General features: G+C 30.8%; 1 protein-coding gene across 2 annotated transcripts; it reads left to right on the forward strand.

The window, feature by feature from the left end:
- Nucleotides 1–8,453: 8,453 nt before the first annotated feature.
- Nucleotides 8,454–13,305, forward strand: LOC105364075 (UDP-glucuronosyltransferase 2B13-like). Of its 2 annotated transcripts, none has more exons than XM_011501935.1 (5): nt 8,454–8,757; nt 9,446–9,969; nt 10,852–11,077; nt 12,177–12,396; nt 12,926–13,305. In XM_011501935.1, the coding sequence occupies exons 1-5, from the start codon at nt 8,454–8,456 to the stop codon at nt 13,221–13,223; spliced, it is 1,572 nt and encodes a 523-aa protein (XP_011500237.1). In that variant the 3' UTR covers nt 13,224–13,305. The 2 variants fall into 2 exon arrangements, with proteins under 2 accessions (XP_011500237.1, XP_011500238.1); XM_011501936.1 differs by having other exon boundaries at nt 9,551–9,969.
- Nucleotides 13,306–14,093: the final 788 nt, after the last annotated feature.

The following is a 14,093-nucleotide window of genomic DNA, read 5'->3' on the forward strand; positions in this document are numbered from 1 at the left end:
TATTAAACATAATCTTGGAATAATGTACATTATCAAATATTTTTATGAAGGTTTTTATTGATCTACAAAATTTAGAACTTCACTGTCACGTAACTCTTGACTCGAAGTAAAAATTTTATCGATCCTGTTATTATTATTTATTGAAAATATTTAAGTTGTATATACACATCGATAAAAGTTAAAACTTACAGTTAAAAAACATGACGGCAGAACATTATTCTCCAATTAAGCATACAAAGCATTTGTATTAAAGATAATCTAATTTTCCGTAAAAATTCTTTCATTATTGTACACGGTTATTTAAATAGATTTTTCTTTTTATTAAACAAAAACCGAGTCATTATCAGCAGAGTATTATCATTATCTGATACATAATAAACATCCCTTTTGCTCCTGTAACGAATAAATATTTTTAAATTTAATCAAATGAAGTTGTATAGTCGGATTATAAGATTAAGATTATATTATGAGTTGGATATACTATATTTGATAGAAATTTCTCAGCTTAATTACGTAGTTAATGAGAAATTACAATAAATTCGCTTATACCGAGAAATATGAATTTGATGATAAATATGTAATTTGCTTGCAGTCATTTAAACAACAAATATGGAAAATGTGAATGTATCGAAACCACGAGATTATCATGATAATGTGAATCTATTGATGATGGAGTATTTTTATTAATAATATCGACATAGGATAAGTAATAGCAACACGTTCTTTCATTAAATGAACAATTTTGGCATTTGATTGAGGTATCGTGAGAGGCCGTGGATAATTGCTTAATTATAAGTATTCCATTGTATAAAACTACAATTGATTAGAAATTTGTAGAAAACCGGATGTGATAAATTGCGTTGTCAAATTAATAATTTTTTTTTTTTTAACTCTGCCTTCTATGCTTTTCTATCGTTTAATACCTTAAATGACAATCTATTAGTTTGCTTTAAATTTAAATGGAACAAAGATATCTTATAATAATTTTTCGTTAACAAAGTTTTTTTATTCCTTATTCGCATTCTTTATTCAAGATTTTGAAAAGATTTTAATACGAATTACCCTACTTCAATACACTTTTTATTAGAAGCATTAAAAATTATATTTATATATATATATATATATGTATATATATTATTCTAAATTATTTTAAGTGTTGTCAAATTAAAGCACTATAGTTTTATTATATTTTTAAATAATTTATTTAATATATAGATTATAGATTTTGATTATTGAGAATATAGCTATAATATTAAAATTTAAATATTATATTCTTATTATGTTGTTTTATATTTAAATAAATATTCATTATTAAATTGTAATAGCAAAGCCATAATTTTATTTATTATTATACTATATTAATAGATAATAATTTTTATTTACAATTCTACAAATCAAATATTTTGATTTCCTTTAATTTCGATAACTTTATTGTAAAATATATTGCTACCAATTGCTACCTTAATATAATCTATCATATTATAGTTACATAATCGTACATATGTATACATGCCAATAATTAGGGAAATAAAAGAAAATGTTTTCTCCGGGAAATATCTATATTTCTTAAAATCATTCTTAAACTAGTATATTATTAAATAATTATTAAGAATTAATTAAGACTTTAAATACAATGATTTCCAACGGTGGCTTAACCTATAACTTTCAACATCATGGTGTTCTTTTAATAATACTACAGGATAAAAAAGTTCAATCCACAATACTACACAAGTTTCAATACTATTAGATTAAAAACGAATGATTTAAGTGGTGAAGAACTCTCGACTAGACTGCTAACGTAAAGTCTTAAACTTGGATAGGTGCGATTATTAAGTTTGTAGTAGAGTTGTTCGCGCGCGCGCACGCAAGCCAATTTGGTCAATTTTTCTTTAAATGCTTTTAGAGTATAGGATATATTGTCGAATGGGGAGGCGTACCAAGAATACTATAGTTATAAAAGTTTCAATCGAACTTCCTCGTACGAAGGCTTATTGGCGTAAGCCTGAATCTATACTATTCCAATGCGTATCGATACAATAAAAATTCATAATAAATATTGATAATATTTGTATATTTGTCCTATTCTTAGTTCAGCTTCTCTCTCCCCTTAGTCGCTTGAGTTAAACTTAAACTATTATTTTGAATTGTCATCAACAGCGCTCCGTGTCGAGTATTTGGCCTCTTATGTTTTTTTTTTTTTTTTTAGTCTGTGGACACAGGCGATATTTCTCAAATCGCCATTATTAATGTTTCGCGTTGATTTGAGAATACGAGTCTCCTCCAATCTCGAGGCTAATACTCGTCTTCTCAAATAGCTATGCGAGCAGACCAACTAAACACTATTTAACGTAGCTCATAGAGTCAATTCTACAATAACGCGAGCGCACTGCCCGATCCTTATGTTTCTCTGGTACAGCAAAATCGAGTTCAGACAGTATTCCATTTAAGTAACGTCTCCACGTGACTCGCTATCTCACCTTCTGCTCGATTGCTCGCCTCGGCGCTTGATACGTTGCATGTCGTTTGAACGGCGGCGAAACGATCAGCGTAACAGCAGCGTCGAGCGGTGGACGAAAAGGAGAAAGCGCGCGACTATTCGCCGTTGCAACTAGAGAGAAGTGGGGCAGGTCTGGCCGAGAAAATCAGCGCTCGGGGACTTGTCGGCATCGTGAAAATGCTTGTGCGAGTTAATGGGAGAGCAGATCGATGCCAATGAATTGCTATTCTTTGCGATTGTTCGTGGTGCAAGAGACGGGAGGTGGCAGTGGCGCGATGCTTCACGAAGCCGAGCGAAATAGAAAGTGGAGGCCGTTACGTCGTGAAAGATGTATTATTTAAGTTTTAAATATTTGCTTATTTTCGTGATAGTGGAATGATATGGAGGAATGGTGGAGAGAATAAATAGAAAAATTTCGAACGATCGGTCTTGGGAATTTCGGGTGTAGGTGTAAGAAAAGCTGAAGAGTGCTGGTTAACTGTTAAAGAGAAAGTGGCAACTATTTTTAAGGTGAGTTACTAACTTAATTTATAATATGGACGTTTATCAAGTATATGCAGCAAGTTTATTTCAGCCATATGGAGTGGTATAGTGATATGGTATAGCGATAGCTAATAATCTCGTGATAATTTGAAAGAGATTTAAATAGCGCACAGCTATAATTATATTTTTGACTAGTTCGCTGAAAGTTATGGTATTCGATAAATAAACGACTATAATCTATCATTATCAACAAATACATCTTAATACTCCTACCGATATCTTACAACAGCATATACTGTATTGCATACTTAGAAATATATGTATTATGAATAATATGTTGATAATACATACGATACGGCTGGTCCTCATTCGATTATCATTAAATAATGTTTAAGTTTATTTTATCAACATCGATTAATATTAATAATATGATTTGACGTATCATTTCTACTATTTATATAACTGAAATAACTAAGGATATTACTGTATCGTGCGTTAAAAACTTATTTATGAACTTTTTATTAGTAGGAAGAATGCGATAAAACATTGTTGGAATGAAATTAACGTATTAATGAATTAAAATGAATTTCAGTATATCGTAATTCATAATATAGTAATAATAGTTGATATAAGTAACGTAAAATAATATTTAACTATCTAGCTAATTTTGTTTTATGAAATTAAATAAAAGTTATACGAATGATGGGTACTTCAAAATGTGATGTGTACAGGTATTATTTATCAATTATTGTTGTGATATAACATAACGTAATATAATATAATATAATGATCCAGAGACACAAGAACGTGATATTTGTTAAAGTATAGTTTGACAATCATCATTTACATATATATATATATTACGTTGGAATTACATTTATTCCTAGAATTCACAATTGTTTGCTTATTAAATTTTATTTTCAAATACGTATAAAGCAAGTTTAGTCGGCTCACGCGAGATGAAGCTACATATTTTTATTTTTATTTCGATCGTACTTCAATATTTAGATATTATATTGTTTAATTTATTGTGTTCGATTTATTTGTATAGGTAGTGTAAGCAATTGAGAACAAAAAAAAAAAAAAAAAAAAAAAAAAAAAATTTAAAAAAAAAATTTGAAAGCAATGAAAATAAATAAATTTCACTCAAGAAATTTGAAAGCAATGAAAATAAATAAATTTCACTCAATATTTTGGAAACAGATGTGTCCAGTTTTGATAGATTAAGCACGCGTGCTTGGAAACAATGGAATTTTCCATCCTCGTTAAGCTCCGTGTATGCTGAGATTGTGAAGGTCATCGAGCGAAACCGTATTGGCAAATAAGCCTAGGGAGATTTGTAGTTTTTCCTGCACTGATTGGCTCCCTTCATCAATTTTAAATAGTTAATTACACGATCAGTGACTTGTCTTTTTCAAAATATTATATAATTTTTGTCTCTAGGCCCTATTTAATAAAACATCTTAGTAATGATAAATATCCGTTAGTTTTACTAATTAACGATTAAACAAAAAGTTTCAAATCTATCAAATTAATAATGGTTATCCGATTTAAGTAAACTGTAAGCTCAAAAGTCGATCCGTACCTTTTGTTTTTTAATTTAAATCCTTTTTCCACTCTCTCGTACGTATCAACGTGCATATGCGTGAGCGTATTTTCTTCAATAATAATCGCAAAAGTAATTATTAGCTTTTTATGGGCTTAATACTAGATTTCGATTATTCTAATATTTAAAATTATTCCTAGAGTGATGTTTTCACTATTTTATAATATATATATATATATATATATATATAATTTATAAACATATTAGAAAGTTATCGATCCCTGTAAAAATCACAATGTGATCACAATGTATGCTACATCATAATATATCATACTAATGTATAATCTAATGTATAAGAGTAAGGTAAAAAAATAATTTTTTACTCATAATTGAAGCAATAACAACTTCTCAATTATGAGGGAATAGGTAGGGAGTAAATTAGTAAACATTTCGTTGTCATAAGCTCTCTTTTTCACTGAATTCCAGCCACGGTCGAACTTATTTTTCAACGACCACGTAAATGCAGGTGTAACGTGAGCACTCGTGTATTCCGTTTACATCAAGTTGATTATTGTTCTTTACTTGGTGCACTTTCTTGCGCCTTACTCAGCAGAACTTGGAGATTTGTCCGAGGGCGGCAGGTTATGCCGCGCAACGGCCTTAAATCCGGGGCAGGAGGGGGGAATGAATTTCACGTCGCATTTTCACTCTGAGAGGAGCCACCGGTCTTTAGTGGCCTTACCTCCGTCACGACTTGGAAAGTTCCCGATAGGAAGTAACCATGTTTGGACACTTTTGGACTCAATTTTGAACACCGATACGTTATAGCTAGAAAAGATTTTCACCGCCCGCATACATCGGCCTCTCCAGGTGAAGCTTACACTGTTTGTTGGCACTACGTGGATTTACAAATCGCTCCAAGCTTCATCACATCGCACTTTTTTCATTCGATTTATCATTTATACTCTTTTGCTTAATCCATAGCCTGAATAACCTCCGCGATAAGCTGATTATAATATACAGTCAAGTCCAAGTTTCATGGGGGTTTGGGTTGGGTTAGAGAGAGAGAGAGAGAGAGAGAGAGAGAGAGAGTGAGTGAGTGAGTGAGTGAGTGAGAGAGAGGGGGGGGGGATTGGGATGGGGCCAGAGCAGGGTACGCAGATGGTTTCGAGACTACACGGCTTGATTTCTTGGCCGTTGGAAGGAGAATTTCAGGGAGTGAGTTTTCCGACGAGCAAGGGAGTCGCTCCATATTCTCGGTCTGTGATAAATGTTCGTTGGCTTATCTGCTACATGTGCTTACAGACTATGACTCTTCGGTTTGTTTCTATGGTAAGTTTTGTGACGACTTTGAGGAGACGACAGTCACTAGTCGCTGTTATCCGCTTGTCTATGGTGTCCTATTTAAAGACGATACGTTGATGATAAGACGTACAATTACATTTGGAGTCTCTTTACCGATATTCAAATTGCTATTAATCCCTTAAGAGAATCAACAAACACTATTATAATGTATAATAATTATATAATGTTTTATAGTAGAAATATTAATGAAGTCAGAAATGCGATTGCATGGTATTAAAGCAAAATTCTTTTCCTTTACAATTCACTTCATTTTCATGTATGTAGAAATTTTTTATTGTAAAAACTAATACGACACGTGATGCATATTTAACATTGTAAATAGAAACTTCAAAAGTGTATTTCCCAAAACATTTTATTTTTATAGCGTAGCTTTGGAGATGAGTTTCTGGTTGATTTGAAAAAATTCAAGAATGTTTTAACATATGTTGCGTATGACTGATGCTCGGCTGAATTAATAAAAAATTGTTTCACTTCAAAATTTATAATTCACGAATTCGTCAAGTCTTATAAAAATCACTGGATTTTCGTAGTTCTAGGTCTGATGACATTCGATTTTTATCTTTCTATTTACTTTCCCGTATATCACTCCATGGCTTTACGAAAACAATTTCTGAGTATCTCCAAAAATAACAAAATATACTATCATTTGAATAATCGACTACATAAGCATTGATATATTGAATTACATTAGATTTATCGCTCTTTAAATGTAATAATCGAATGATTAAATTGATAAAATGATAAATTAGCACATGCGAATTTGATAAATTTTTCTACAATACAGTGAAAAATATGGCGTTTAGATTAAATTTCAGTTTCATTACAGAGTTAAGTATTTTTTATTAACATCTTCGTTTCTGATTGTAATTGCTTATTTTATTTCATTTGAAATAAATTTTCACAAATGGTATTCTTAATTGTGACAGAAATACTTAGAGGGGAAGAATTGTAATATTTCAGTTAAAAATATACGCCTTTCAAATTATTCTATAAAATTCTAGAAAATTTATGAATGCCTTTAAATGCTTTAATATGCTTTTTAAAAGGCAAACTTTACATTTTACCTAATGAAATTTTCCTTTTAATTTGCGTAAATTAATATTTAACACATATAATCAATTTCTTGTCTGAAACAATGTGAATGCATTTTGGAATAAGGCATACAGATTAATTATTTCTAAGATATTCTGATTTATTGCATTAATATGCCCAACATTAATATAATTTTTAAGAATCTATTGTGATCTCTATTGTGCAGGATATTATGAATACAGATGCAAGGAAATTCAAAGATCTTTCTAGTTTCACGAATTAAAAATAATAAACGAATTTATGCGATTAATTAAAGTTGATTTATGTTTAGATTTAGATGATTTATCTAGTCATATTGCAATCGTTTTTCCATTCAAGCTTCTGAAATTTCATTATCATTAACTCCAATTTATTTCTGTTTATAGGTGTATGCACAGACATATGCCAACTTGTATATAGTTTATGTTTGTAATAAAACACGACGTATGGAATTAATTTAATCATCGCCAGTATATATGTCACGATGAATTTCATAATATTTACAAATCAATCTGTAGCACTGACGTCCAATCTAATAAATTAATTGTATTTTCATTAAACATTGTCCATCACACATTACATTTTATAATTTCGACCATATTGATATTTAATTGTGTCAAATAACAACTTATTGGATTCATTTATTTTATAAGTTTAACGATTTTATTACGTAATACATACCGAAATATAATATATTATCGTACATCTTCCAAGTAACAGAGTTCTCTTTAAAGATTATTATAAGAATCGTGAAATAAAATTACACGATATAGATCTAAATGTTAAGACGAATGGTACGGCGAGTGTAGTGATTGGAGCGATTGGAGCGATTGGAGCGATTAGGAGAGTTAGAAAGGGAGAATAAAACTCGTATTAAATACTCAATGTACGAATAGATTAATTTCTGGATTCTTTACTCGTTCTGGCTCACCTATCAGGCAACTATGATTCCATGTAGTCTCGCTGCTGACACTTATCAATGCATGGATCTCGGCCTCTTATCTGTCGCCTTCTGATGCTTCTATTTATAATCATTCTGATTAGGAGTTTCGGCAGAGTTGTTGAGATCCCACTCTGTTATTGCTTATTGCTAAGAGCGGAATTTAATTCTCTTCGATCATTTCCCTGCAGCTTCTAACCTACAAATTATCCTCGCTCATCGTCGATGAACTTTCGCTTAGTTCAATATCAATTTCAATTTCAATTTCAATTTCTCACGACTTTCATGCCTTCTATTCCATGTGACTTCCCTACATGTATTATTAAAGTGTCGACTTTATATTTCATATTATACTATTTATTACATCTTGTCGCAGAAATAAAATGCAACAAATAACACTCTGATCTGACTTTCTCAAAATATATGAATGTTAAGATGTAAAAATTTCGAAATCATATATACTAAATAAAGAGAGAAGATATATATTCCATTTAAAAACTATATTTTTATTGATATCTCATGGTGTGAATATGCTTAATTTTTAATTTCAGATGGATATTTCGAAATACATTATTTTACTACTTGTTTGCTCCTTTCACATACAAAATTCCTATGGAAAATTCAAGATTCTTGCTATAATGCCATTTAATGGTAAAAGTCATTTTTTTGTAAGTGATGTACTATTTGAAGCGCTGGCTCAGCGTGGAAACGATGTGACTGTGCTTAGTCATTTTCCTAAAAAAACACCCGTGAAAAATTATCACGATATTAGTATGTCTATGGAGGACGATGCTGGTATCCATAAGATAAATATGGAACATGTAACATCGACATTCCCGTTTTTTACACTCAAAGGTATTGTATAAGATAACAGGATGGTAAGTAGTGCCATCGATAATAAAATTTGCATTTTTGTTATAACATTTCAGAGAAATTTGTTTTTTAAATCTTAGTTTTCAATCTATGGTACGCTTTCATTCCTAATTTCATTCGAGTAGTGTACAATTTTTCATAATAAATTTGAATTTTTTAATTGAAAATTACACACACACACATATATATATATATGTATATATAATATATATAAAGATATTTAGAAATGATATTTTATACAATTATTTTTTTTTCTTTTTTTTTTCTGAAATGTTTGTCTTGCGTGGTATCGACACATGATAAAATAATTATATATTTATTTAAAATAATTATATACATAAGAATATAAAAGTTTCATTTGATCATTGTATATTTAACTATTAAAAACGTGTATGAATTATTAAAAATTATGTTTATTAAATTTTATGTTTTAAATCACTCGATAATTTGATATGACGGAGAATTTTTGAATTTAAATCCCCATTTATTTTATTATTTTTGAAATCTTGTTACAATTATTATGTTCTCATTAAAAATTGTAACACTAAATGAGTATAAAAATTACTCATATTTGCATTAAACATTTATAAAATATTGTCGAGTACTTTTAGAATAAGCAAATGAATGATATCTATAATGATTATATTTATTCATGATTAACTCTCTATAGAATTATTCGAAAGCGGCCTTCAAAAGATTTGTCGCGAAGGTCTTTCTCATCCAAATGTTCAAAAGTTACTTAAATCTAAGGAACACTACGATGTGATTATTATAGAGATGTTTAATACAGACTGTTTTTTGGGCTTTGTACATAAATTTCAAGCGTCACTCATTTTTATCAGAACCTCGACTCTGCCAATTTGGCTTAGTGAACGTACAGGCAATCCTGAAAATCCTTCTTATATACCCGGTACAACGTCTGGCAATCCATCGCGCATGAGCTTTCTTCAGCGGCTTGACAATATCATTTATTATATTAATTATAAACTGCTTTATTGGTTTTATAATAAACGATGTGAGGCTGTAGCAAGAGAACACTTTGGCGATGATATGCCAAACTTACTTGATATAGCTAGAAATGCAAGCTTTTATTTAATCAATTCGTATTTTGTGCATCAATATCCAAAACCATTATTACCAAATACTAAAGAGATTGCTGGGATGCATGTGAAAGAGCCAAAAAAACTACCACAAGTGAGTTATTAATATTTAAAATTTTTATAATACAAATTTTCTCATTTTGATACTTATTATTGTTTTCTCATTAAAACTAATTCAGCTAAGTTTCACTAAAAATCAGAATTATGATTATTATTATTATTATTACATATCAAAATTCTTACAAAAATATTACAATTATATAATTGTCTTGTTAATGCTTTACTTACACTGACAATTAATACAATATTATTTGTAAGTATAGAAGAAATTAAATATTTCATATGCAAGCATGAAAACTCGATAGATTAACTTTAAATTTTTTAGTGTAAAACAAAATGAATAATCATCTGTGTCGTAGTTTTGACCGTCTTAGGAACTAATTCTTTCTGTCAAGTAAATATATAATCTATGAAAAATAAGAATAATTGAAATTTTTTTTTTTCTACGAAATGCTCATTTATATTTCATATTAAATAATTAATAGAAATTTTATCCATAATACCATAATACTCGATCCTTTTTCTTTTCTTTTCATTTTTTTTTTTTTTTTTTTTTTTTTTGCAACCTTGTAAATTACCACAAAGAAATTATCCAGTCTAAATAAAATATTTGTCACTTTTTCTTACTATCTACACAATTTTCACATATATAAAGGCCCTTGCAGATATCTTGATTGGTTTCCTTTTCATTATATTCTTTGATCGTGTCCCAAAGAATTAAGGGTCGAAAAAAAAAAGATGGACGAGGTGGGAGAAGTTAGAGGGAGGGAGAGGGAGGGAGGGAGAGAGAGGGAGAGAGAGGGAGAGAGAGAGAGAGAGAGAGAGAGAGAGAGAGAGAGAAAGAGAGAAAGAGAGTGAATGACAATGAAGGTGATAGACAAAGTCAGCTGAACTATAAAAAGTACCGAGCTTGCAGGATTTAGAAAATTGGATCTCTGGTGCGACGCACGGCCTGATCTACTTCAACCTCGGCTCAATGCTCAGGATTTCAACTATGGCTGAGGATAAAAGGTTGGCCTTTCTCGAATCTTTTGCTCAGTTACCACATCGGGTGCTCATGAAATGGGAAGAGAAGGAAAATACAGCTGATATACCTGACAACGTTAAGCTAACCACGTGGTCCCCGCAAAATGACGTTTTACGTAAGACAAAGAAAGGACATTTTCAAAGAAAATTAAAGCAGCAAAAGTTTTTTTTTGCTTTTTTTTCTTACAACGAACCAATTTATGGCACTTAAATTAAACTGTGAACTATCGATTAATTACATATAAAGTAAAAATACGTCCTCGTGAGATTTTATTTTTACAATAATTTGGAAAAGTTTTTAATTATAATAGATTAATTTCAATTAATGTCTTATTAAAGAACCTTATTTCACATACTGAATTTTCTATAAAATTAATAATTATAAATTGTATTAGATTAATTGCCTTATTCAATTAATTCTGTATTAAATAATTTTCATTAACTTGGTTACATTTCTTTATTCGTTCAAGCATGATTCACCATATTTCCAGTGGATTTTTTATTTTATTACATTTTTCAGTCCTACAATAATTAGAAATGCACAAACATGTTTTTGTTTTTTCTATTTATTTAAAAAAGTACATAACTATTGACAACGAATGAACACACTAATGTTCATGTCTCTGCTCATCCATACAAATAACTATCCAAGAAAAATGTTATGTTTGAAATTTTATTATAAAACTTTTAATGCACAAGAAATGAATTATAAAGTATTCCAACTGATGTTTGATTTCAAATTATTTATTACATTTATTATACTTGTTGGATAGGTAATCTTAAGGCTGCATGGCCAAAAGTATCTATTCTACATATATTTAAAGCACGTAATGGCTTTTGCATTTAAAAATTGTCATACAAAATTTAATTTTCCATGAATTAAATGTTATATATAATTATCTTCTATCTGTCCTTCGCACAAAGGCTTAGTTCTTAGAAAAGTAAGTTCGTAATTAATTATTACTAAAGCATTTTGGTTAATATGAGAAAAAATTCTCACATTTATCAGTAGGGTTGTGTATTTTTGGCATTATCATGTTTTGTAAGAAAAAATTTAAATAAAAAATTATCTCAATTTTGAAAGTTACAAAGTTCATAATTCATCCTTTAGGATGTTGTATTAAAAAGCATTCGAAGCAATTTTTTTAATTTAAGCTTTGAAAAATGTTTTGCGAGAAAATAATAGGAAATTCTCCTTTCTGAACTCTGTTATAGATCATCCGAACGTGAAGCTTTTTATAACACATGGCGGAATGCTGGGAACTGTCGAGGCAGTTCACGCGGGAGTTCCGATGATAGCCATTCCGTTTTATGGTGATCAGCTGACTAATGTGGTTTTACTCGAGGAAAGAGGCTTAGGAATTGCTTTGCGCTATAAGGATATTTCATTCGAAACAATAAACAGAACTTTGCATAAAGTTCTCTATGATCCTGGGTGAATGAATTATTTTTTGATATTTTGCGTTTGGCTTTGCACTACTTAAAATCGTACGAAAACAAAGTAGAATATTAATCAAAGGAACTACGTAATCATCAATCATTTAATAAATATATAAATTTAATAAGAAAAAAAGTGAAAAAAAGCAAACTATAAATATTAATTATATCAGTGTATGCATTTGGTTATTTTCACCAAGTAATAAGTTCTTCAATGATTATATTATCATAAGGAAATCTTCATATTATCATATTAATTTAAAGTGAATCATTACGATAAATAAAACGAGTATATAACGAGGTGTTTTTTGATTTTCTTCAATATTTAATTCGTAATTAATTTGTAATTCAACGCACGATAGATGCAAAAGAAATAATTTAGTCGGGCTTATGTTGATAAGTAAATAAAACGTGTGCAGGAGGTGGAGAAAAGCAATATTTCCCGACTCGCGTGGTTAAGACTTAAGAAAAATAAAAATTAAGAAAGAGAGAGAAAAAAGTAGTTTAAAATTGGCGATATTGGACAGGTATGCCAGGCGGGCCAAGGACATGTCAGCGGCGTTCCGTGACCGTCCCATTTCGCCCCTCGACGAAGCCATCCACTGGGTCGAGTACGTCGCACGGCACAAAGGAACGGCTGCCGAGTCTTTGCTCCAGAGTCCGGCTCACGAACTGGCGTTTTACCAGTACCTTCTGCTCGACGTCTTGGCCGTTCTCCTTCTCGGGCTGCTCATCATTTTCTTCAGCGTATGCCTCGTCGGCAGATTTTTAACGAGAGTAATGGCCGTCCGGTGTCGCGGGACGAGCGAGAAAAAAACGAAATAGAACGCAGAATCGAGTTTTTCTTTTATACGGCGTTAGTGCCAATGAAATTTCGTAGTGGTAACGAGTATTAAATGTAATGAGATTTATTGCAGAAGCAAGGAGAATTAAGCTGTTCCTCTGTGTTTGGCGGTGAGTGAATATCGGTGTTTTTCATATAATGTAATTAGACGATTAAGCGGGTAATTGCTGTTGGCACTTGTTTCATGCTAATTTCGTCATTTCGACATTTACATTGAATTGTTTATAAGCTTAAAGTATATTTAAGAAATAGTATTCGTTTAATTTAGTGCTCGAGTTGGATTGTTATGGGTCGGAAATGTTATCGATTTTGCGCCGAACGAACATTATTGTACAAATAATTTCACTTTTTGCAATTTTACTCGTTTAAATGTAACGTAGCGCTTGCGTCGAGAGTTTCGTGTATATATTCGGCGTTACATCTTGTTGTAGCCGACGTAAATGACAGAATTTCGTTTGGTCATCGTTGCAAAAAAAAAAAATTTTACGAATACTTGGGGCTGGAATAAAAATGTAAATTCCAATTAGTATTATTGGGCATTAGTTGCTTAGGGGCGGATGTGCGTGAAAATCGGCATAAGGATTTGCGTCTGTGGATAGAATAGAAGGGAGATGCTCGGCAATTTTGCAAGCTGTTACATGATAAACGTACATAGTGCAGCAGCCGATAGTGACGTTCCCTTAATACAATTGCGTTGTACTACTCACTGCAACTCGGGCGTACGTACAATGTTTCAAAGAGTGCGGTGGGGTTGATTTTTGGAGTGAAAATGCAGCCCCAATGCTTGGCTTGGGTTTTTACGGTTTTGTTAGTCGCTGATTGACGAGTCCAAATTTTATCAACGGCTAGGA

The sequence above is a fragment of the Ceratosolen solmsi genome, unplaced genomic scaffold (genome assembly GCF_000503995.2).
Source record: "Ceratosolen solmsi marchali unplaced genomic scaffold, CerSol_1.0 scaffold23, whole genome shotgun sequence".
In the NCBI taxonomy this organism is placed as follows: Eukaryota; Metazoa; Arthropoda; class Insecta; order Hymenoptera; family Agaonidae; genus Ceratosolen; species Ceratosolen solmsi.

Bases quoted from the DNA above. Each gene is read 5' to 3' on its own strand.
- LOC105364075 (XM_011501935.1), top strand. From the start codon at position 8,454: ATGGATATTTCGAAATACATTATTTTACTACTTGTTTGCTCCTTTCAC. The intron at 9,970-10,851 runs GTGAGTTATTAA...CCGAGCTTGCAG, and splicing joins AGCCAAAAAAACTACCACAA to GATTTAGAAAATTGGATCTC. The intron at 12,397-12,925 runs GTGAATGAATTA...GATATTGGACAG, and splicing joins AAAGTTCTCTATGATCCTGG to GTATGCCAGGCGGGCCAAGG.